The sequence below is a fragment of the Lissotriton helveticus genome, chromosome 7 (genome assembly GCF_964261635.1).
Source record: "Lissotriton helveticus chromosome 7, aLisHel1.1, whole genome shotgun sequence".
NCBI lineage: Eukaryota > Metazoa > Chordata > Amphibia > Caudata > Salamandridae > Lissotriton > Lissotriton helveticus.
This window is the reverse complement of record NC_136068.1, coordinates 847,030,442-847,054,179: the sequence shown is the minus strand read 5'-3', so window position 1 is coordinate 847,054,179 and position 23,738 is coordinate 847,030,442. Positions and strand designations below refer to the sequence as shown.

Here is a 23,738-nt window from a genome sequence, read left to right as displayed (position 1 = left end):
ACCAACTTTACACATCAGCCATGCCTTAGCTCTTGAACTGTTGAGTCCTAATTGGCTAAGAACGGATTATCCCTTAAAATTGGACAATATATCAAATAAAATTAGGTTGAGGGGCATGTCATGCTAAAAAAACATGTTTGAAATAGACCAATAAAACGTGTTCCACATCTATTTCGTATTCTCTCTGGTTGAGCATTTGAAAATCAGTATACACACAATATGGCCGCGCTTAAATCCTATCGACACGAACGTTCTAACCTTTACGCATTTCAGAGTGAACCGCACGTCGATCTCGCGAGACGACGCACGAGACTGAATATAACCACGCTGCGTGCAGCTTCCCCCTCCCTTAAGATCCCTTACTCTCGTGTTGTTAGGCTGCTGTGGTTTGACTCGTATCGCTCCCACCAAGGAACGAAAGAAGATGGAGGACAGCATGGACTTAGAGAGCATGACATCCGTCCGCCCGCAGAATTTCCTTTTTGGTAAGATTTGTTTTGGGTTCATGCCCTCCGTCACCATCGTGATCCGATCCTATCGCGCGTCCGCTCACCTCCGTTGCACCGGATGCTCGTTTGCTATTCCCTCCATCTCGAAACCGCACGCCGTCTCCCATCCTTGAATAACTTTTTAATTGCGCGATCATAGTGTGGTGGTGGTTCTGTATTTTATTAACGCACATTTTTTTAGTACGCCTGGTTAATCGGAGGTGTTTCTAACATTTGGCATGGCTTCCATGAATGAATAGGCTTCAGGTGTCTCGACAATGTGCCATCGCAAAGTTTTTTTTTTAGTGTTAAATGAGGGTGGGTCAGTGGTGTCACAAAGTAGCGATTGCTCAGTTTCAATTAGTGCACCTTCACCACAATTCACGTACACCACAGGTCACGTCGGTTTCTTTTTTTCTCCTAAATACACAGCCCCTGGAGGTCAGCTGTTGTATACTGTTACAAAGCTGACCATCTTTAAAGTATGTGTACCGTGTCAAGATGCCACCGAGTTACGGACACACGCAAGGTATAGCATTATATCTTGCGGTGTTGAGGGCTAGGGGTTGTTTTCGGAATCCGTAAAACCACGTGTGGGTAAGTAACCACGTGGTGAGCGAAGTAAAGTTCACAGCACATTGTCCGTCTTAGATGATCTTTAAGCGTGCTTTCGGTACGAACTCCACCCCTGAAGTGCAATTGGCTGGCTAGGTACTCTGTCATCTATAACAAGTTAAGGCTGGTGATCGTTATGGTGTATGCCTTCACAGCCGGTTTAATGTCCTGCCTAAGTTTAGTTCTTACCCTTTTCACCGGAATTGAATTAAGTTAATTAATGTCCCTGGGATCTAACTAATCTGAGGAGCCTCTTGGTCTGACAAAGTGCCACGTTTCTGTGCTTTAGTTTGGGAATTATTTCTGTCCGTGTTTAACGTTGCTATCTGCTATGAAAGGCTTTTGCCTCATGGTAGCATGGTCTGCTGATGTCCACATGGCACTGATCTAACCTATTTCGACGTGCAGCCTAAAAAATGTCATTAGTAGTTGAGGTTTTCCATTGTTAAAAAGCACAGACCTTTCTGAATCGTATTCATCTTTTAAAATTGATTGCTCTACCTCGATATGGCACTACAAGGTGGTTGATGTAGTGGGTTTTGTAGATACCACCGCCCTGACAACTTGGCATGGCCTAGTGGGTAAGGCTTAGCCGTTCGTTTTCAGGGAAATTACACAGTGGAAACAAGAGCCTAATACATGGTTGAAATAGTTTGTGTATTTGTAAAGTGCATTCTCATTAGCATGAGTGTCCTGGTGTTGAGCTGGGGTGACTAGCCCTTCCTATGGAAGGTTGGGTTATTGAAGTTATTGTGTAATTCAAGTAGGGGATTAGGTTCTGATGTGAAGTGGGAGGTTGTTTCCGGAGAGATGTAAAAGAATGTCTGTTCTCCTCATCTGGTTTTTGTTGGTGCATGGGATGTGTGTGAGCAGAAGTAGATCAGTTGTCTGGGTGGCTGGTGGAAGGGGGTATGACTTCAGGTAGGCGGGGCCTAAACTTTATACTGCCTTAAATGTGTGAGGAGTTTGAAACAAGTTTGCATTGTGAGCCAGCAGAGCTCCTATGGTTGTGATACAAGTTGTGTGGGAGGATAAGTCTACCTGTTGAGATCTGGGTGATTTGTAGTTTTCTGGTGAGTTGCTTGGTGATCCCTTCATGGAGAGCGTACTCGTAGTTCAGCTTGACAGTGAATGTTTTGTGACAGCTTTTCTGATGTTGCTTGGAGCCATTTGAAGATGTTCCTCAGTAACTGGGGGGGGGGGAGCAAGATGAATTGGAAAGACGTTGGCATACAGCCCCCAACCCTACCGACTAAGAATCCTATAATCCTTAGCTAACTATCATAATAATATCAGAAAATAGTTTAAAAAAAACTAGATTGTCTAGCAACTTGACAAAGCCGGAAGTAGGTCTACTGAACTTTTAAAAACCCTCAATTCCTTCATTATTCACCAGGGTTGTATAGCAGACTCCTCATTCACAAATGCTTTGCGATGGTAGTGGAAAGCTGCACAAGTCATTACGATTCGGTTGGGGGGGGGGAATCAACCTTCCTGCAACAGACTTATCTAATTATTGCCCTATAATGCTTTATCTCGGAGTTAGTCGAATATTAGAAAGTGATATCAATAAACAACTGATGAAGTACCTGGAGTCGTGTAGGATCATGGATCCATCCCAATCTGGTTTTAGACCAATTCATAGCACAAACTGCACTCTTGGCTGTTATAGGCCATGTTAGATGCAGCCTAGACAAAACAAAAATCCTATGCGTGCTGTTGTATTTGTCTACGGCTTTTGAGACGATATCACATTTAAGATTGATGCAGAGACTGGCAGAGGTGTATTTAGGGCCAGGTGCTACGATAGTTTCAAAAAATTGTCTGCCCGGACACAAAACATCCACCTGGGACAGTTTAGGTCGCGTACCATGGTAATCAATAAGGGAGTGCCCCAGGGCTCATGTTTGAGCCCCACACTTTGTACTGTTACCCCTCTTGCAGACATTATAGAAGCCCATGGGTTCCCACTTATCACATATGCGGACGACATTCAACTTCTGCTGACTTGAAAAACATTTGTCAGCTACTAGAGATCACTTTATGAACGACATGAAAGCTCACAGCCTGGGTGGCTGCAAATTTTCTCCAGTTAAACCGTGGTAAAACAGAAATTGTGCGCTTCGGTGCTGTACAGTTATGGCTACCTGAGTGATGGCCATCCGAATTGGGAGTGCCACCTGCTCCCAAATCCTTGGTGAAAAACCTGGATATATTGATGTGTGCAGTCATGTCAAGTTTGCTGTAGGTTTTGGACTGCATGGTGTTGAAACTGGTGGCTGGTGATGTGTTGGTTGAATAGTTTAATACTTTGGCCAGTTGTGGTGGTGGGGGCGGGGTGTTCATTAGTTGGTTTGACTGGATCAGCTGATGGATTCTTGGGCAGTGGTGTGTGAGACTGGAATGTCTGGAAATGAGTTGATGTTGGTGCTGAAGTTTGTTTTTGGTGCTTTACTGATTGGTAGGTGTCCTTTAACCCCTTCGATGCTCATGATTGAATGGTGCCGTCATGAGGCCAGGGGCACGAAATCCCTCTGCTACAGACAGCAGAGGGATTTCCTCTTCTCCCCTGTGACCTTAGGAGCTGAGGAAGAACTTCCCCAGCTCTCTAGGCACCCTCCCTGGTTTCTATTAAATAACTATCAGCGTGCACGTCGTCATTGAACACAAACCGAAACTGAAATGAGCCTTAGGCTCATTTCAATTTCAGTTTCACTTTATACATGCTCAGCTGGCTATCTCAGCCCCCTGAGCACGTAGAAAGACGGGAAAGGTGTCTCAGCTCCCGGGGGGGGGGGGGGGGGGGCAGAAAGCCCACTGTCCACCAGGGATTGTTTGGGTTACTTTTTTTAGGTTGGGGGCTGCCCCAAACGGGCACGCCAATGCCCCCACCGCCACTGCTGTTACAGCCTTTCTGCCTGGGGGGTGGAAGCAGTAGCCCCCAATCTGCACCGGAGGGGCAAAAAGCCCATAAGACACCAGGGATTTTTTGGGTCAAATCTGAAATAGGGTGGGGGGTGCCCAAAATGGGCATGCCAATGCCCCAACCCCTCCCCCACAGAAATTACAGCCTATCGGCCCCCTGGGGAGGGGGGGGCCAAAAAGCCCAGTAAAAAAACTCCCTGGCGTCTAGTGGGCTTTCTGCCCACCCTGGGAGGCAGATGGGGGCACTGGCCCCCAATCAGCCCCGCTGTCGGGGGGTGGGTGGGGGCCAAAAAGCCCACTAGACGCCACCAATTTTTTGGGGCTAATTTGAAATAGGGTGGGGCTGTCCAAAATGGGCATGCCCCCTCCCCTGCAACAATTGCTGCCCCCCTGGGGGGGGGGGGGGCAGATGGGGCGGTACCCCCAATTAGCCCCCTCTGCCCGGGGGGGGGGGGCAAAAAGCCCACTAGACGCCACACATTTTTTGGGGCAAATTTGAAATAGGGTGGGGCTGTCCAAAACTGGCATGACCCCACCCCCTCCCCTGCAACATTTACAGCCTTCCTGCCCCCCTGGGGGGCAGATGGGGCAGTAGCCCCCAATTAGCCCCCTCGGCCCCGGGGGGGGGGGACAAAAAACCCACTGGACACCAGGTATCTTTTAAGGCTTCTTTTTGTTAGGGTTGGGGCTGCCCAAAACGAGCATGCCAATGCCCCCACCTGCAACAATACTGCCTTTCTGCCACCCCTGGAGGGAAGATGGGGTTCAGTAGCCCCCAATCTGCCCCACCCCCGAAATCCCCCCCGCCCCCTCTCCCAAGGGCGGCAGAAAGCATGCCTACCTGTGGATTTTGGACCCTAGCGCAGCTGGCACATAGGGAAGCCTAGCAAACCTGTACATTTTTGAAAATTCGTCACACAGGGAAATCCAGAATGTGGTGACTTGACTGGCTCTCACCAGGGCCAAAAACTCGAGGGACCACCCTTGCAAAACCAGGTTGGCTTGTGATGGGTAATTTTGATGTTGCCTCAATAGGTTTTGGGCCTTTGCCTGTCACGGGTCCTTGACTCACACATGCAAGTGAGGTACCATTTTTATCAGGAGACCTGGGGGAACGCTAGGTGGGAGGAAATTTGTGGATCCACGCAGATCCCAGAACTTTCCACCACAGAAATTGTGGAGAAATGTGTTTTTTTGTGACAATGGTTTAGGTTTGCAAGGGATTCTGGGTAACAGAACCTGGTGGGAGGCAGTCAAGTAACCCCATCCTGGATTCCCCAGGGTGTCTAGTTTTCAAAAATGTATGAGCTAGGGTTAAAAAACTACAGCTAGGTACTTTGCCAAAAAAGGGTAATTTTTCACTGTGAAATTGAGGGGACCACGTTGCGTTTTGCGCAGTCTCCTGTCGCAGGCACTAGGCCAACCCACACAAGTGAGGTACTGTTTTTCTCGTAAGACTTTCAAGAATGCAGGGTGGGTAGAAATATGTGGATTCATGCAGATTCCAAAACTTTCCACCCGAGAAATGTCGGGAAAATGTGGCTTTCTTAACATTTTTTTAGGTTTGCAAGGGATTCTGGGTAACAGAACATGGTGGCAGGCAGTCAAATCACCCCATCCTGGATTCCCTGGGTGTCTAGTTTTCAAAAAAGTATGGGTATGATAGGTTTCCTTAGGTGCTAGCAGAGCAAGGGTTAAAAAACGACAGCTACACACTTCGCAAAAAAATGGTAAATTTTTTTGTAGCCTATATTTTTGGTAAAGGAGACAGTAACACGCGACAATCCCGCAGAACATCCCACACAGGGGAAAGCACAGAGGCATAAAGAACAGGTAGGCACGTAGTCTAGAAAATCATCACATCTTGGCCCGGGTAGGCAGTCTAAAGAGCAGTATACTCCCCCAGACTACGGTTGCATAGGGACCACAGAGGCAATAGCCAAGACGGGACGGTAGCTCTTGTGGGGGCCATATAGTGCGAAACAGGCATGCCGCATAGTCCGTAGAGTCTCTTTGCGCCTCAGCATTGTGTGGGATGCCACCTTAACATGAACCAAAAATAACAATCCCACCCCACCCTCCCCAGTGGTGGTGTCAGTATCCTCTCAATCATTCATCAGATCGCACCGTAGGTAAACAAAGTGCGGACGGGAGACCTGTAGAGAGAAAGCGGACCAAAGGGCCCCAGCGGAACACAACGTTTTTGAAGTTCCCCAGGAAGATATCCTCCATGCGTACCATGCTCAACAGTTTCCACAATCTCGCATACCATAGTGAAATCGCCAGGGTGAGCTTGGCTGCTCCGATACAGACACATGATTTTTTTGTCTGCCCTAAAAAATGGTAAATTTTCATTGTGAAAACGTGGTGTGTTCGTGTTGGGTTTTGAGTCGTGGACACTATGCCTACCCACACAAGTGAGGTACCAATTTTATCAGGGGACTTAGGGTAATTCAGATTTGTAAAGCAAATGTTATTACCTTTTGAGTTTTGATGTATTTCTGTCTTCAAAATGAGACGTGTAATATAGTCATTTTGAAAAATGACCAATAATTCGCATGCTAGTATTGGTATTCCCAATTTTGAAAATGTGCAAATATGTAGTTTCTAAACTCTATAATTGCTACCCATTTCAGAAATACATAGGTCTTTCATACCGATTTTTCCATGTACACATTTTCGCACAATAATTGCTATATACCCGGTACATAATAATTCCAAGGGAATCCACAAACCCTGGGTACCTTTAGAATCCCCATGATGATGGAAGAAAAGGACGCAAAATTGGCGTGGATACCTTATGTGGTCAAAAAGTTACAGCACACTACCCCAAATAGCCAAAAAAAGGCTTAGCACAGGAGGGGAAAAGGCTTAGCAGCGAAGGGGTTAAAGGCATAGTGGGGGCATGTGTTAGATGGCAGATTTCCTTGCTGCTGATTGTGCCAGCATCAATTTGGTCTGCAGGAGCTGTTGCATGTCTGCTGGTGGGAGTGTCTGGAGGCAGATTTGAAGAGGTCTTAATCTGTGGTGTCTTAATTTGTTCCAAACTAGTATATCTTGTGCCCAATACCCCTTCCCAGTTATGAAGTCAAAACCAACGTAGGTTACTGTAGGAAATTGAGTTACTGGTTGAAGCGGGGTGATATCATACTTGATCCTCAACCACAATTCTTGTTGGGATGAAATGCGCAAATTGGTCCTGCGTAACTTAGAGGCAATCAGTAAAGTACTATGCATCGCACAAAATAAAATGTAAAAAATGTACTGTTTCCAAAATGTGGAAAATAGTGCTTAAATCAAGTAGTATGGTATTAAATTAGTCCTTTGGAGGCCGAAATCTATATTCCTACCTGCTCCCAATTGAAAGTTGTCACTTATTAAATGATACTGTAACCTATTATCCTACAGGAGAGATTGGCCATGCAGTAGTGAACAGATTTAAGAGTTTTTACTTCCGTACATGTCTCACTTTTTAGATGCATTGCAACCTGGCCTATGGGCTGCTTGTGCATGTCCTAGGGGTAACTTGCATGTATAAGTCTTGGGCCTGGCAACTTTTATTTTGCCAGAATGACAATAACAGGCATAGGAAGTTTTAAATCTACTTAAGTGGGTGGTGCAATAAGTGCTGCAGGCTCACACGTAGCAGTGCCAAATTGTGTGTAAGGCGAGAGCACACTAACTTTAGCACTAGTTAGTAGTGGTAAAGTGCAAAGTCCTAAAGTCAACTAAAACTTTCAGGAAATAGGTGAATGTAAGACATTTGGAGATAACCCTGCAGAAAGGGTGGGGTCCAGAAGCTGCATACAGTTCCTTTTTTATTTTTTTATTAGACATCACATAGTGCATGCTTCATCCTCTGATTTTTGTTCCTGGTCCTAAAACAAAGATGGGCAATATATCAGGGAGCACTTAATCAGATCTTACTATTGATGTGTGAGGAATCAGAAGGTACAACCTGATTGCCCTGAATTTCCTTAGTTTGTTATGTCAGGCAAGCTTAAACATGAAGTTATAGGTGTCTAGGGATTTAGTTCCCTTACACCTTTCTTATCAACATGTTTCAGCCTTTGCAAGTGGCCTCTTGCAGTCCTAGGCTTTCATCAGGAAATTTTGGAGAACACCTGGTTATAAATGGAACTATCCTGTGGTCTTGTCACTAAGGTCTGTGCAAGTACAAGGACAATCAAAATGTATTATGCTGGCTTACTTTGCCTCATGTTGAGAGCACCAGCATGTGCTTGACCTCTATCTGGCGATTTGTTTTGGAAGGTGGGGCAAATGCACTGTAGTGAGCCATCTACCAAGAGTATCCGGTCACTGTTTAACCTACTAGTATCCCTCTGTTCTTTCTCTGCTCAGATTTCTATATGATCTGATGGAGTTCAGTGAAATATAGCCATATCTTGTTCTGTTTGCGCTCCAGTTGCTTGTAGTGGTGTTTTAATAGGTTGAGTTCCTCTAAATCTTGGGTTTCACCTGTAACCAAAGGAAAGCTGGTCTGGACAAACTGCTTATTATCCAATCCACTCAAATATGGATACAAATGCACACACGAAGCAACCTCCTTCTGTGTTTTTGTAAGGCACAGTCAAACAGCTTTTACATCAAGTAATGCACAACACTGCAGCCTCTGTTCCACTTCCCTTGGTTTTTACCCCTTGGGGGCTTCAGTGAGCAGTCACCTATAAAAGCTCTGGGCCTCCAGCTTTTCAGCCCGTTCTTTTGTCTGTCCTAAATGTGTGATCATCCCAGCAAACATCCAGAATGTGCATTTGGAGTGCCCCTGGTTTAGATTAGGATTAACTATAACCTTTTTTCCTGTCCTTGTGGGTATAAGCTTGTTCAATTCTAATGTTTTAATATCGATGAGGTCTCGTGAAGAGAAATGTACAAATGCATTTCTTTAGCTTCACTGGCTAGAGAAAGTAGTTTTCTGCCCGCTCACGGTCTTCTGAAAATGCAGGTAACTTTTTTGGGATGCCACAATTCTAGTTCCTAGTTGTAGATAGGAAGTGACTTGTAAAAGGATGTATGAGGTGCCCTTGTTAAGGTAGACTCTCCTTTGTCATTTCAGTTCTACTTTACAGCAATGGAAACTGTACTTCATGCAATATGCTTGCCAAACTACCTTGCCTACTGCTTCAATAATGTATGTTGTTTGCAGGTTGTGAACTCAAAGCGGACAAGAAAGAATACTCTTTCAAAGGAGATGATGATGAAAACGAGCATCAGTTATCTTTGCGAACAGTACGTATGTGGGTCTATTTGGTTTTTTCTAGATTTTTTGCTTGGAAGCAGATCTGCCATTAATGTGCTGTCCTTAACAGGTCAGTTTAGGTGCCGGGGCCAAAGATGAACTAAACGTAGTTGAGGCGGAAGGCATGAGCTATGAAGGGAAGCCCATCAAGGTCATATTGGCATCTTTGAAACTTTCTGTGCAGCCTACGGTAAGTCTTACAATTTTTCGGGGGCAGAGGGTTGCATTAAGGTTTGACTACTGGGGTAAGCGCCTCATGTACATTTTATGTTGGCCTTGGTATGGGAATTTACTTCCTACTTCTGTCTTCGTTTCTTTTACTTTGGGTGTTTTCAAAGAATATGGCTGCAGAATTAACTAGCTGGCATTTATTTATTTTAGGTTTCACTGGGTGGCTTTGAGATTACGCCACCAGTCACTTTGAGATTAAAATCTGGTTCTGGTCCCATATACATCAGTGGCCAACATCTTGTAGGTAAGAATCCCTAAATGTTCTGCTCGTCATCCCTTTATGGAGTGCTTCCTATGCCTCTTCTGCCTTTTCTGAGCATTGTAAGGTGTCCAATTTAACTGTTGTATAAATGTCTGTATACCTGTAATTGGTGCAGAAATAAGTAATTTCTCAACCATTGCTGGGTGGATGGCTGGGTGAATGGATGAGTGATAGGATGGATGGATGAGGGATAGGATGGATGGATTGAGGCATGGATGCAAAACCTTGATGGATAGGTTTGGCGGTGGGTGGATGGACAGAATGGTGAAAGGCTGTATGATGTATGAGTGGCTGGCAGAAACTAAAGGTGAAATGGTGGCATCAGTAGGTGTATGGAAAGATTAATGGAAATGTGCGTGGATGGAAGAGACAATAGAGCTCTACTAGGTAGTGTCACAATGACTTGCTTGGTGGCACAAGAGCTTTGGTTCAAAGTGTGGGGTGGAGGGGTTAATTCTTATGAAACGCCCTTGTTTTAATTAGTCACTTGCACCCGGTCTTGCTACTGCTCACATGGTAATAAGCACGCTTAGTTATTTGGTAACCACTGGCCTTTATTTCATGAAAACTTTGTTACATTGTACAAAAAAATGCAAACCAATTTAATTTTTAAGCATCTCTTATTTAGCTGCTCTGTTTACTCGAGCTAAGTAAATGTTCAGTAGTTCTATCAAGGCAATTGCATTCAGTTAATATTTTTTATAGCTTTAGATGAAGATCTAGAGTCTGAGGAAGAGGATGACGATGATGCTAAGGTTACAGGGAAGAGAGCAGCTGCAGCGCTACCGTCAAAACTTCCAGAGGTAGTTTGTTTATAACATAACCATACTGTGCCTGCATTATCCTTATTTTCCTAATTCAATTGACTTTGTCCTCAGGGCAATCCCATCGCATGCATCCCAGTTTGTATGAAGCCCTCTTTGAGAGAATTAGATCTTCTGCCCATCCTGATTTTGATAGTATTATCCATCCTCTTTTGCTTTCCTTTATGTAGGCTAAAGTTGTTTGTAATGTATTAAGTGGTCTTTTTAGAAAATGGATAATTATTTTCGCTGTAGGGGGTATGAAGTACAGAAGTTTCTATAGTTTAACCATATGGACAACAGACCCTGACTAACATCTTGTTTTTTTTTTTTTTGCAGAAAAAAGCAAAGTTGGTTCTTTCATCATCTGAAACAGAGGACGATGAGTATGTCCACCATCTGTGATTGTAAATTAGATTAACTGCATAAGTCTGTGGTGTATAATTTGAGGTTATCTATTTTTGTACGTTCATGTGGTACATCCCATTCGAATTGTTCATGTAGTAAAGACCCTTGTAATTGTGCAACAGGATTTAAGTGGCATAATGCAGCATGTTTTGGTAGTATTCCTTCACTGTCATTTTTAGGTTCGACCTCAGACTGCTTTGAATGTTTTACTGGACTATTCTTAAAAAAAAAAAAAGCAAAATGTACCTAAAGTGGCGCCTTGTCGGAAGGCTTTTTCTAGTGGTCAGTTAAACTGTCCTACATCTTTTGCTTCTACTCACTGCAGGTACATAATTTGGTCTCTAGTTGGCAGAGGTTTGCACCCTGTCAAAGTAGGGAGCACAATCCTAGTCTGGGTAAGTTCGATAACCTAAATTAACCTGTGATCACTCTTGATAGCTTGGCACAGAGCAGTCGGGCTTAATTTAAGAGGCAATGTATGAATTAAAGACTACATTTTAAAAGTGCTTAGTCCATAGCGCTAAAAGATTATCTGCTAGACTCTGGTAAGTTCAGGTTGACCGCGATTGAGGGCAGGCCTGAAAAACTACCATGTGTGAAGCCAGCGTTGGACCCGCAGACTCCCTGTGCCTGTCCGAACTTGCGCCATTTGCTAGATCGGTCAATCCTTCCAGTCTGTCACAGCACCGAGCATGCAGCAGACACTGTCCGCGTCTAATCTACACTGTCTACCAGCATGGTCTCTTTTGTTCATCACAGTGGGTTAACTGCATTGATTTTTTTCAGAAAATCGCTGCAGGACCCACTTTTGATGCCTGGGACTGGAGGTGTACAGTAGAGCCACAATATCTCAACTAGTATCATTAAAAAGGACAGTTAGACATGTATGTAAAATACATTACATGAAAAGAGCAGGAGACACTTGGTGGGTTTTTTGGAATGTGCACATGGCATCATATAATTAAGCACACATTTGAGTAAGAATATGTACAGTTGTAGTGAGGTCACTATCTTCATTAGTTTGCTTATAGAAACCAATAGTGCTGTTGGTTAGTATTCAGTTTCCTCACAAAGGTAAATTAAACTGAACAGGGTTTTCCATAGCAGTTTTCCAGGCCATAATAGTGTATTCAAAGAGCTATTTAATAAAATGAGGGACTCTGTAATTAGTTCAAATTCTTCCTAATGGCTGCCAGGTAGGGGATCATTCGAAGAGTCAAAAGATTACCCAAACTGCTAATTTGCTCTGTTGTGCGGTCTTTGCTCTCTTCAAAGCAGCCTTTGTATGTAGCTGTAATGAGGTTGTCTTTGAGGAGTGGCTTCTAGGCCAATCATGGAAAGGCGGTTTTAGTTTGCAGTCTCTAGACCTATCAGCCATTACTCATCAGTGACTAATTCAAATATCTACTGTGCTAGTCTGTCATAGCAAGCCACTGAGTAGAAGAATGAGAACTAGATCCTGAGTGCAAGCAATGCAAGGTCACAAATCGTAAAGAGATTCTCCATGTGGGGCAAAAAAAGTTAAATGCTCTCTTAGGGAATCTGAGTTTTCTCAATTAGTTGGAAACGGTTGTGCTTGTGCATGGAAGCCTGGACTTCACTTCTGGGAGCAGTGATGCTGGTAAGCACTGTAGTATTTTGAGGATCAACTTAAGTCCAATCCCTCTGGTGATAAAGCTGGTCCAGGTAATGTAGGAAGGCCTAGCCAGGTGACCTCCTATTGAGTTTAACGTCTCTAGCAGATAGGAACTTCAATGGCCTCCCTGGTGACCCTCCTGACTCGCTCAGAAGCGGTCGCTCCCAAGGCTCCTGGTATCGTAGCGCTTTCTAGCTCATCACCACTGCTGATAATTGGTCTGCGCTTCGCTCGCTTTGCTGACATTACCATTTGCGCTTTTTGTTTGTTATTGTTTGCCATCTCGTAGCACTATAGCGCCTTTACATTGCTCTCATTGCCTGCATTGTCATCTGAAGCTGCCTGGTAGCGTGAACCTAGATTTTATTGCACTGCTCGCATTGCTTTTAAATTGAATTGTGCCCGATTGTGCCTCTGCCCATATCCTGAGACACCACAGATTGTGCCCCAGTCTCGCCCTGTTTCGCTTTCTCTTTTGCTGCCATTTTGTTGTTGTTGTGCCTCATAGCCCGTCTCTCCACCCCGCTCCCGCCTCCCAGCTGCTCCTCCCTCGCCCCGCCCCCCTCCACTATCCACTTATGTCGAAGGCATTTGCGCACAGCGTTCACGCGCAGCGGACGCGCCCCTTGCGCGCCAAAGGTAAGCCAGTCTACGCCCGTCCGCGCCTGGACCGTGCCCAGCGCCAGACCCCCTCCCCGCAAAATCCACTCCGCCCGCATAACGTACGACGCCACAACCCTCTCAGCCCTTAACCCCGGGCGACCATCAAACTGCTACCAAGCCGCCCCAGGACACACCCATGGACCCTTCACCTGCCACTCCTGCAAGTTCGACTGCATCAGGACCCACAGCAAATCCACAAACTCCAAACAGAGCTCCGACATTAACCACCTGAAATGCATCCTGCTGAACACCCGCTCGGTCCACAGACACGCCATTGACCTTTGGAACCTACTCGACACCACATCGCCGGACGTCGCCTTCCTTACAGAAACCTGGATGAACGCCTCATCCGCTCCCGACATCGCCATAGCCATCCCGGACGGCTACAAGATCATCCGAAAGGACCGCACCAGCCAAACAGGAGGAGGCATCGCCATCATCCATAAGAACACCATCCGCATCGTGACCAGTTCCGACGATAACCTCGCCACTGCCGAACACCTTCACTTCCAGATCCACACTGACCCCAAGACCACACTCAGAGGCACCCTCATCTACAGGCCACCAGGACCCCGCACACAATTCAGCGATGAAATCACCGACTTAATCAGCCCACACGCCCTCCCCTCCGAGGACTACATTCTACTGGGAGACCTCAACTTCCACATGGAAAAGAAAAACAACATCAACACCACCACCCTTCTGGACAACCTCGCCAACCTTGGACTCTAACAACTTGTTGATGCCCCCACTCACTATGCCGGGCACACGCTCGACCCAATCTTCACCTCCAGCAAGCACATCTCCTTCAATCACACCACAGCTCTCCATTGGACGGACCACAGCTGCGTTCACTTCAACTACAAAAAGACCACGACCCACAACCAATTCCCTGTAGAAACGAACAAAATTACCACCGACCAACTCCTCACATCGCTTCACCAAAACCCTCCTGCCAAATCATCGGACCCAAACCAAGCAGCCACCAACCTCACACAATGGATCACCCACAGCGCCGACGAACTAGCACCCTTGAAAAACCATCAAATCAAGCAAGGTAGCAAAAAAGCCCCCTGGTTCAACGATGACCTTAGGAAATCCAAGAAGTTCTGTTGCACCCTCGAGAGCCTGGAGAAAAAACCCCACCACTGACAACCTGGCCACCTTCAAGAACGCCACCCGCAATCACCACAAACTGATCCGATCCACCAAGAAATCAGCATTTAAGGATCGACTTGACAACGACACCCACAACAGCAAGGAACTATTCAACATCGTCAAAGAATTTACCAAGCCCACCGCCGGCACCAACGACATCACTCCCTCCCAAGACCTCTGCGCCTCCCTAGCCTCATTCTTCCACAACAAAATTGCCAACATACATAACAGCTTTGAAAACCACTCCGGAGACCAGTCCTCTCCACCCACCTCCGAACCAAAATCCCCCTCTAACAACCTTTGCGCCTGGAACCACTGACACCATCAGCCTGATGAACTCCATCCACTCAGGATCGCCAACCGACCCATGTCCTCTCCACATTTTCAACAAAGCAGACTCCATTATCGCACCCCATCTCCGAGAAGTCATCAACTGCTCCCTCAACTCCGCTACCTTCCCGGAAAGCTGGAAACATGCCGAACTCAGCGCCCTTTTAAAGAAACCCACAGCAGACCCCACTGAACTCAAGAACTACCGCCCCATCTCACTCCTCCCATTCCCTGCCAAAGTCATTGAGAAAGCTGTAAACAACCAGCTCGCCGCCTTCCTCGAATCCAACAAATCCCTCGACCCCTCACAGTCCAGCTTCCGAGCTTAACACAGCACCGAAACCGCCCTCATCGCTGCAACAGACGACATTCGAACACTACTGGACAACGGAGAGACAGTTGCCCTCATCCTACTTGACCTCTCCGCAGCCTTCGACACAGTCTGCCATAGCACCCTCATACAAAGCCTCAGCAACGTCTGAATTGAAGGAAAAGCGTTGGACTGGATCATCTCGTTCCTCGCCGGAAGAACCCAGAGAGTCCGCCACCCCCCTTTTAAATCAGAGGCCACCGAAGTCATCTGCGGCGTACCACAAGGATCATCACTCAGTCCCACCGTCTTCAACGTATACATGAGTCCCCTCGCATCCATTGCGCACCAACACAACCTCAACATCATCTCCTACGCAGACGACACCCAGCTGATCCTCTCCCTCACCAAAGACCCAAACACCGCCAAAACCAACTTACACAAAGGAATGAAAGAAGTAGCCGAATGGATGAAGAACAACCGCCTGAAACTGAACTCAGACAAAACAGAAGTCCTCATCTTAGGCTCATCCCCCTCTGCCTGGGACGACTCATGGTGGCCACCGGCCCTGGGAACCGCACCCACACCTATGGACCAGGCACGTAACCTGGGCTTCATCCTGGACTCCTCCCTCTCGATGACCAGACAAGTCAACGCCGTCTCATCATCCTGCTTCAACATCCTACGCATGCTCAAAAAAATCTTCAGTTGGATCCCCACCGAAACAAGAAAGACAGTCACCCACGCACTGGTCACAAGCCGACTGGATTACGGAAACACCCTTTACGCCAGAACCTCAGCCAAACTACAAAAAAACTCCCAACGCATCCAAAACGCCTCAGCCAGACTCATACTAGACCTCCCCCGCCAAGCTCACATTTCCGATCACCTGAAAGACCTCCACTGGCTCCCCGTCAACAAGAGAATAACGTTCCGTCTCCTCACCCACGCACACAAAGCCCTCTACGACCTAGGACCCGAATGCCTCAACACGCGCCTGTCCTTTTACACCCCCACCCGCCAACTGCGATCGTCCAACCAAGCCCTCGCCGCAATTCCACGCATCCATAGATCCACCATGGGGGGGGAAGATCCTTCTAATTAACGGCCAAAACCTGGAATTCTCTCCCCACCCACCTCCGCCTTACACAGAACCACCTCTCCTTCAGAAAGCAACTGGATATTCGAAAAGTAAAATACCCCCCTCCCCCCAAGCGCCTTGAGACCCTTTGGGTGAGTAGTGCGCTATACAAATCTTTGAACTTGGTAACAATTGTCTTTTGTCAAACCATGGGTTTTTTCAGGTCTAGGTCGTTTCGTCAGGAAGGGACATCTTTGTTGCAGCGGACTTCAGGTTGTTCGTTCGGTCAACCTGGGTATGGCAGCACTTAGCAGGAGCGTTAAACCATGAAGTAATGTCCTTAGCTCAAACTATTCTCATTACTTTCTTCTCTGTAAGCCATTTCGTTTCAATGTTCAGCATGTTTGGTGATTGCAAGTGCCGCAAGTGTAAAATAAATGCTGTGGTTTTCCTTTTAGTGATTATGAAGAAGATGATGAGGATGATGATGAGGACGACGACGAAGATGAAGAAGAGTCTCCAGTGAAAAAAGTATGTCACTTATATAGGTTTATATTGCACAAGCCTGGCTTTAGGCAATGTCTGAGAAAGTGGCAGACTTGTTGATGCTATGCAGTTTTAGATCCATTGCAGAGGATACGTAACTTTTTAGTTGATATTCCACTTGTTCCTGTTGTGCCCTGGATTAAGGAGATCGATTGTTAAAGTTTTTATATCAAAGCTCTGAAAATGCTCTATGGGTATGCCGTGGCTGGGAGTGTGAAGCAGTAGTGGCATAAGTTTAGTCTGCTCACCCACGTAATCTTAGGTGGTCAATTTTTTGTGCATTTCTTTAAGCAATCACCAGTTTCGCTTTGAAGCTTCTGCATGTCTTGCATGTAAATGGGAACATAAGTGGCCTTAATTTCATTGTATTCTGACATGAATTCTCATGGGTGCAAGCTGAGCTGACGAGTCAGTATTTTGTTACAAAGCTCACTTAATAGTAAATGCTTTGCATTATTGGCTCTTGAATGAAGCTTTGGACAACGTGTACTGAAGTGGCATTTGTGGCAGACAGTAATACTGTCCAACAGGTTAGTCCCTTATAGCTGGCAACAAAGCTCTTTGTTAATGTATATGCTACAGATAAAAATCTACTGTGGGCCACAGGCTTGCCATTTATAATTTGACCCATACTTTGTCCAAAGTTCACTCCATACGTTTGTGTTGGATAGTGTGAAGTCAGTGGCTGTGATCACTTAGCGCGGTTTTGCCTGCAGCCAATATGATGTTCAGGAGCTGCTTTAGAAAGGTGTAGGGAGGTGATTCAGCATCTTCCTTCAATGGTGTCCGGAGTTAAAGCTTCTTACCCAGTGATCTAGCCTCAAGTCATGCCACAACAGTGAGCCAAAGTTCTAGCTTGCCTCGGCAGGAAGCAAGAGTAGACTAGTCACTTGTATCCAGTGTTCCAAAGCTTCAGCATTTCTCCTCTACTTGCGCTGGTTCGGTCTCCTCCTCTAAAAGAACTGATTCCACAAACCCAGTATTAACATAGGGTAACCCAGAAATTTAAGAGCCTCTTTATAAACCACTTGCGTGTGCCGCATGAGCTGTTTCATGAAATTTCATGCAGAGTGCAACATTGCATGCAGCGGCAGTCCTTGACGAGTACTCCCGTAAAGTTTTGGTAATGCCTACAATTCTTTACAAAGTATGGCAGTTTTATTCAGAAATTGTAGTTCATGCTGCTTTTGGGTTATGTCTTATCGCTGACCTCTTTACAAAGTAAAGGCTAAACAACTTTTTTTTTCTCCAGCCCACCCCAGTTTCCAAAGCCCTACAATCGAGCCAGAATGGTAAAGTTTCAAAACCGTCCACACCAGCTTCCAAACAAAAGGTAGGTCCTAAAAAAAAAGAGTTTGCAATGGGAACCTGCTTCACCCATTCTTTTAGTTTCCTACTGATTCTCTTCAAGGGTTGATGGCTCTTGTAGGCAAAATAATTAGCTTGTTCTTTGTGGCTCATAGCGCAGGATGCTGAGGGTGTCTCCGAACATATGCTCTGCTCAGGTGCGCCATACACTGTCAGCCTGCAGTTTGGGTGTCTCCTTACAATAATGTGACTCGGTCCTTGTAGGTGTGATTGCCATTGGGCTTCCCTTTCTAATCTGCATGGGTTTCCGTGTCTAGAACTTTGGGTATGTGACAATGTGGATAGTAGAATACTAATATTACTGAATATTTTGAATGTTTCCAAATCCATAAGAAACGTGCATGTTCCAGTAATGCGCACTACAGCTTTTGCCCACCCCTAATGTTGATGGTATGAAATGGGTATAGTCAGTTTTATATTAAGGTACAAAAGATGACAAAGCAGGAGTGAGAAGTAGAGACAAGTGTGCTTCTCTTCCATTCATAGACACAACAATCCATGAAAACAAGCTTGCTACCAAGATTCAGAACCATGAAAACAAGCTTGCTACCAAGATTCAGAACCACAAAACTGCCTTTTCTCAAGTATGTAGGAAAACCCTTTAGTGTTTGTAGGCGAGGATTCTTTTACAAACCTAGTTTGTGGCAAGCTCCATGTAGTTCCCACCCAAGTTGTGTGCTACCCCGCATGAATTACAGCTGGTGTTTCTCGTGAGCTGTGAGAATCTGTGCGATTGAATCTACCTCCAGGTAATACGTGCCTCAAGGTTATTTTAATAGTGGACACCTTGGGTAAGATTAAAAACTGAATGTGATATTTTTTCATGGTCTCACAAGTTCTAGGTCATGTTACAGCTGTTTTTCATTGCCCACCTGGTCAATCTGGCTTTCTTCAGGACTGTGCTTAAAGTGAACCGTTATTACATCCAAAAGGCGTTGTGTATTTAATAGCTTTTTAATGTTTCATAAAATGCAGACAAAACAATCTGCATTTTAATCTCACTCCACATTGTATAAACGCTGGACATGTCTTTAACACATCAGTTAAGCATCTGCACATAACAGATTACAGATCTTTGGGGAGTGCCTCATGGTTCTCTAAGCATGTGAGCTGTCAGAGGAGCCCATGTATATCTTGAGCATAATGAAGCTGGTAGCTCATTTGCATACATCTCTAAGGTGCCTGCAGTATACCATGCCCTTAAACCATCTCTTGTGTTGGGTGCTGCAAGTTTCTCTCCAGTGCATACCCACCCTTCTTTTGGCCAATAGAAGTGCTACTGCTAGAAATCTATACCCCTTGGGCCTCGTCTTATGGACCAGACTTTGTAATCCCATCTGGACAGTGCAACTCACTGTGACATTAAGTACAGATCTGGCATAGCTCCAAGCCAGTGTAGGAAATCCCCATCAGACCTCCACGCTTTTTCCACCATGTATATTTCTGCAGCTTGTATCCAAGTGTATGATGCGTAGGTTGCAGTTTGGGGTTGGCGCGGCCGGTGTGCAGCAAAATTACCACTCTTGTGTAGAGTGTGCCTAGTGCATTATTCGACCACTCCAGCGCTTTATCCTTTAGTGTTGGACTAGCTTCTGTGTAGCATTGTATAACTTAGTTACTAGATTTGTCTTGGTTTTATTGTGCCACATTGAACTGATAACCGGTTTAAAATATACAATGCCCTTTCTGGGCAGCGATGAAGGCTCTCGTGTAGCTGGCCACACACTTGAGCTTGTGACAGTCTGGTTAACTCATTTATACGCAAAGACCATTTCTCTTCCCTGATATGCTGGTAGGACTGGAGAGCTGGATGTTACTGTCCCTCTACCCGGCATGGACTCAAAGGGCAGTAGAAGTATGGTGAGCTACTGTGAAGCAAATCGGGGGAGGTCCTTTCAGTGGGCGTTTGATCAAAACAAACTGGGGCATTTGACAAATACTTATTCTCTGCAGTGACTACTGGGTCCACCCCATCAGAATATCCGCGTTACAAAATAACGAAATATAAGTAGGTTTAAGTACTCTAATATAAAAATACTGCATTTTGGTTTTAATAACAATTTCTAATCTCTTTAAGCCTGACCCTGTGAGGCATGTGTACTGCACTGCATGAGATTGAACTAAAGTAGGTCTACACTACTTGGCGAGACGCTTATACCCCCTAGTAGATATGAGACACTTGCTGATATTGATGCTCAAAATCTTTGTGGCAAGCTAGTTTTCATTGATTGTTTGAAAATTAAGGAGCTGGTTTTAATGGTACTCCAGTGCCCCTCTACCCACTCCACCAGAAGTCCTGTTAACTGGACATCCCCTACATTGGGGATGCATAATATCAGTTTTTCCCTTCTTGGTGGGAATAAGGTTTTTCTGTGTTTGAATGTTTGACTCCATGAGTTGAATTAGTCTACGCGCATTGTAATTAGCACTGCAAGCATTCAGCGTACTGTGGTAACTCATTTTTTGGTCCGAATTTTCTATCTCTAGTTTACTTATGATTAGGTCCCTAGGTGGCAGTATTGCATTACAGACCGAGCAACCCAAACCGCTCGGCAAGCTAGAATGAAATCTAACTTTAAGACCCTAATTGTTTCAGTCAGTTTTGCATACCCTATTGAAGCCTAAATCTTGGTTTAACAGTATTTGAGCAGTTCGTAATGTGTGGGAACGTTAATTTGGAGAGGCCTCATCGTCTGACCCTGGTCATGCAGTGCAGCCACTGGCTCTCCGCTTAAATAGCCCCTTTTCAACAGGTACTACTCTGGTTTGCTCGTTGCTTCTCCGGATTCTGCCTGCTGATTAACCTGAGCCTCTGGTGCAAATCCCACTGGATTGTCTGTTACTTTTTTCTCAATGCAAGATGGACAGCTGTTTACACCTGATTGGGTAGACCTTTAGATGCAATTTGCCATATCAGCCAGTGGATTAAATATGTTTGAATCTTATGTTTGAATTAGTCTGCCCTTGCTAAGCCATGTTTTGTTGTACTGATAGGCTTGTGAAAGTTTTGTATTGGTTCTTTAAAAAAATAATCTGTTTCAGACACCTGATAAGAATTCACAGGAAAAGAAACCTCAGACACCAAAAACTCCAAAGGCACCTCTTGGTATGGAGGAAATGAAGGCAAAAATGCTTGCAAGTGCAAAAAAGGTAATGTCTTGATCAGCTTAGCGCAAATTATCTTGTGCGCTAAAGGGATCCCAATCTATTCCTTTTTTTAATACCTTTCAGCGGCCATCTACACTGATCTTAAATTTAGCAGCCTAGTCCACCAAGACAACATCCTGTAAAATCAGTGTGTCCCAATAAGTCTAAAACTTGAAGCTGCTTCCACATTTCCATATTAATGTGGTTAACATATCATGCATCCATGTGCTTAGATTTACAAGTGGATTTCTAGTGACATTCTGGAAACTTGAGCTTTTCTTGCAAATAACTATACAGTGAAACATGTAATGTACGTTTTATAATACAAGGAAACTGAAGGTTTGTGGCTGACTGCAGAATTTTTTAGTAGACCAAATCTGGTGGCCTGCGAGTCCAGGCAGTACCCTAGATTAAACTTAAATTCAGTGTGTGCCTAGGATGATAAGAATTGTAAAGAAAAGTTGAATTGGTGATCAAATACTATTGAAAGCATAATTGTTGAAGTTGTCTGAGCTGTTTCCTAGGCCTTAGGTGCAAATGACCTTCAGATGCTGTAGTCTGATCACGAAGTTTCTCTTCTAGGGTGTTGCACTTCCAAAACTGGAAAACAAGTTTCAGAACTTTGTGAAGAACTGTTACAGGACCGAAGATCCTAAAGTAAGTTTAGCTTGAATTCACAATAGTTTGCTATGAATGTTCATATTTACTATTACCCATTTTGTGATATTGAAGCAGGTTTGAAGTGAAATTGATGCATATCCAATGTTATCTCTGCTTATTGCCTTGACAGGAATTAATCGTAGCTAGCTATTAAAATGGTGTTCTTTACCTGGACCGTTGCTTAGCTGTAACTCTTTGAGGAAAAAGCTTGATTCAAATTGAACCAATAATCTTGATACACTTACTATGCTGTACATTTATTTTTCAGATTATTGAAGAGCTGTGGAAATGGAGACAGTCGCTGAAAGAAGATAAATAACTTGTTTTTAGCTGGTGCTTTTTTGTTTGTTTGTCAGTCTTTTATAAATGCTGAAGGGTTCTTGCCATCTGATTATGTACGTCCAGTAACCTGTGCCAAGAATGGCGAATTCCAGTTCAGCTTCTGAAGAAACGGTCCATCCCTTTGCACATTTTGGAATGCTATGGCTCGGTACAATTGGTGGTCAGATTGGTCGTGTGACGAATGTGAAAGTTGAAATAAAACCATATTTTAATAAAAATGTGGTTTCTTTATGCTTCTTGGCCTAAATTGATTATTTTGATAGTTCTGCGCTCCCAAGCGTGCTAGATTTGCAAACGAGTACATTCTGCTAGCATTCAACCATCAAAGATTAAACACTTCTCAAATGGACATGGAGTTAACTGAAAGTGTTGCACCGTGCCGAATTGGGTTTCTGGCGCGGGGTTTGAAATCCGAATATGACGGTTAACGTTCAGTCCTGTATGAAGGCCATTTAGGCAAGGCCGAAGCAGGATTGACTAAACTGACAAAGGGCACATTGTGTGGTACATTTTGAAGCACTGTTCTGCCATTTCTACCCACTTCCAAAGGTCCAGGACAGATGTAGCACCAATTGTAGATTGTGTGTGTGGGGGGGGGCAAAGACTTACAGCTGACAGTCCAAGTCCTGGGTTCAAGGTAGTTGGAGCCATTTCTGTCCCTTATGCTTTGATCAGTAGGGCAGCCTACTAGCCCATGGAGTCACTGGTGGTCTTGGTTCAAGGCGAAGGCCCAGTTCTTCTCACTCCGGCAGCAGGGTAGCAATACTTCTTGCAGAGCAGTACAGCAGTCGTCCTGAGTGTTCCACATGTCCAGAAGTGTACTGAAGTTTCAATATTTATACCTGGTTCCCACTTTGAAGTTCAATGTTTCTACCCCCAGTGGTGTATGTCATTTCCTGGCGTTCTGTCCCCAGCTTGTCTTTGGTCACAAGACTTTTCAAACTCCTTTGTGAATATGCTGGGGCAGAGCATTTGTGATGTGCAAGTGTTTGGTGACCACTCTGCCCCTATCAAGTCCATCTTGCAAACACCTATTCTCCCTTTGTGCATTGGTCCCAGACTGAGACCACGCCCAACTGCCAGCTACACCTAGTCTTATGACCCAGAATACAAGCTGCAAGCTCACAATTGTTGGAACATGAAAATGCTAATGTTCTAAAAGTAGCATTTTCAGAATTGTGACTATAAATCGGACTTTACTATTAGTCTTTTAAATTGCAATTCTTTACACACCAAGCTCTACTATTAGTCTTTGAAATTGCAATTCTTTACACACCAAGCTCGACATTCCTAGTTGAACCTCATTGAAAGCTGTCACTTGTTGAATGTAATATAACATAACCCAATCTCCTATGGGAGATGCAGGACTTGCAGTAGTGAACGACTAAGGGGCATGGCAAAGCTAGAATGGAGTGAGGCGCGTGTTTGGAGTATCCCCTCCACTGCGTCCTACCTTAACCCTTCTGCCTCCTTTGGAGCATTCCTCCAAGCTCATGAGTCCATGC

General features: G+C 45.0%; 1 protein-coding gene across 1 annotated transcript; it reads left to right on the top strand.

The window, feature by feature from the left end:
* The first annotated feature begins 313 nt into the window (after positions 1 to 313).
* NPM1 (nucleophosmin 1) lies at positions 314 to 22,451 on the top strand. Its single transcript, XM_078653357.1, has 11 exons — positions 314 to 485; positions 9,196 to 9,278; positions 9,359 to 9,478; positions 9,670 to 9,763; positions 10,487 to 10,584; positions 10,924 to 10,970; positions 16,629 to 16,701; positions 17,969 to 18,049; positions 21,127 to 21,234; positions 21,814 to 21,888; positions 22,160 to 22,451. The coding sequence occupies exons 1-11, from the start codon at positions 425 to 427 to the stop codon at positions 22,208 to 22,210; spliced, it is 891 nt and encodes a 296-aa protein (XP_078509483.1). The 5' UTR covers positions 314 to 424; the 3' UTR covers positions 22,211 to 22,451.
* The last annotated feature ends 1,287 nt before the right edge of the window (positions 22,452 to 23,738 follow it).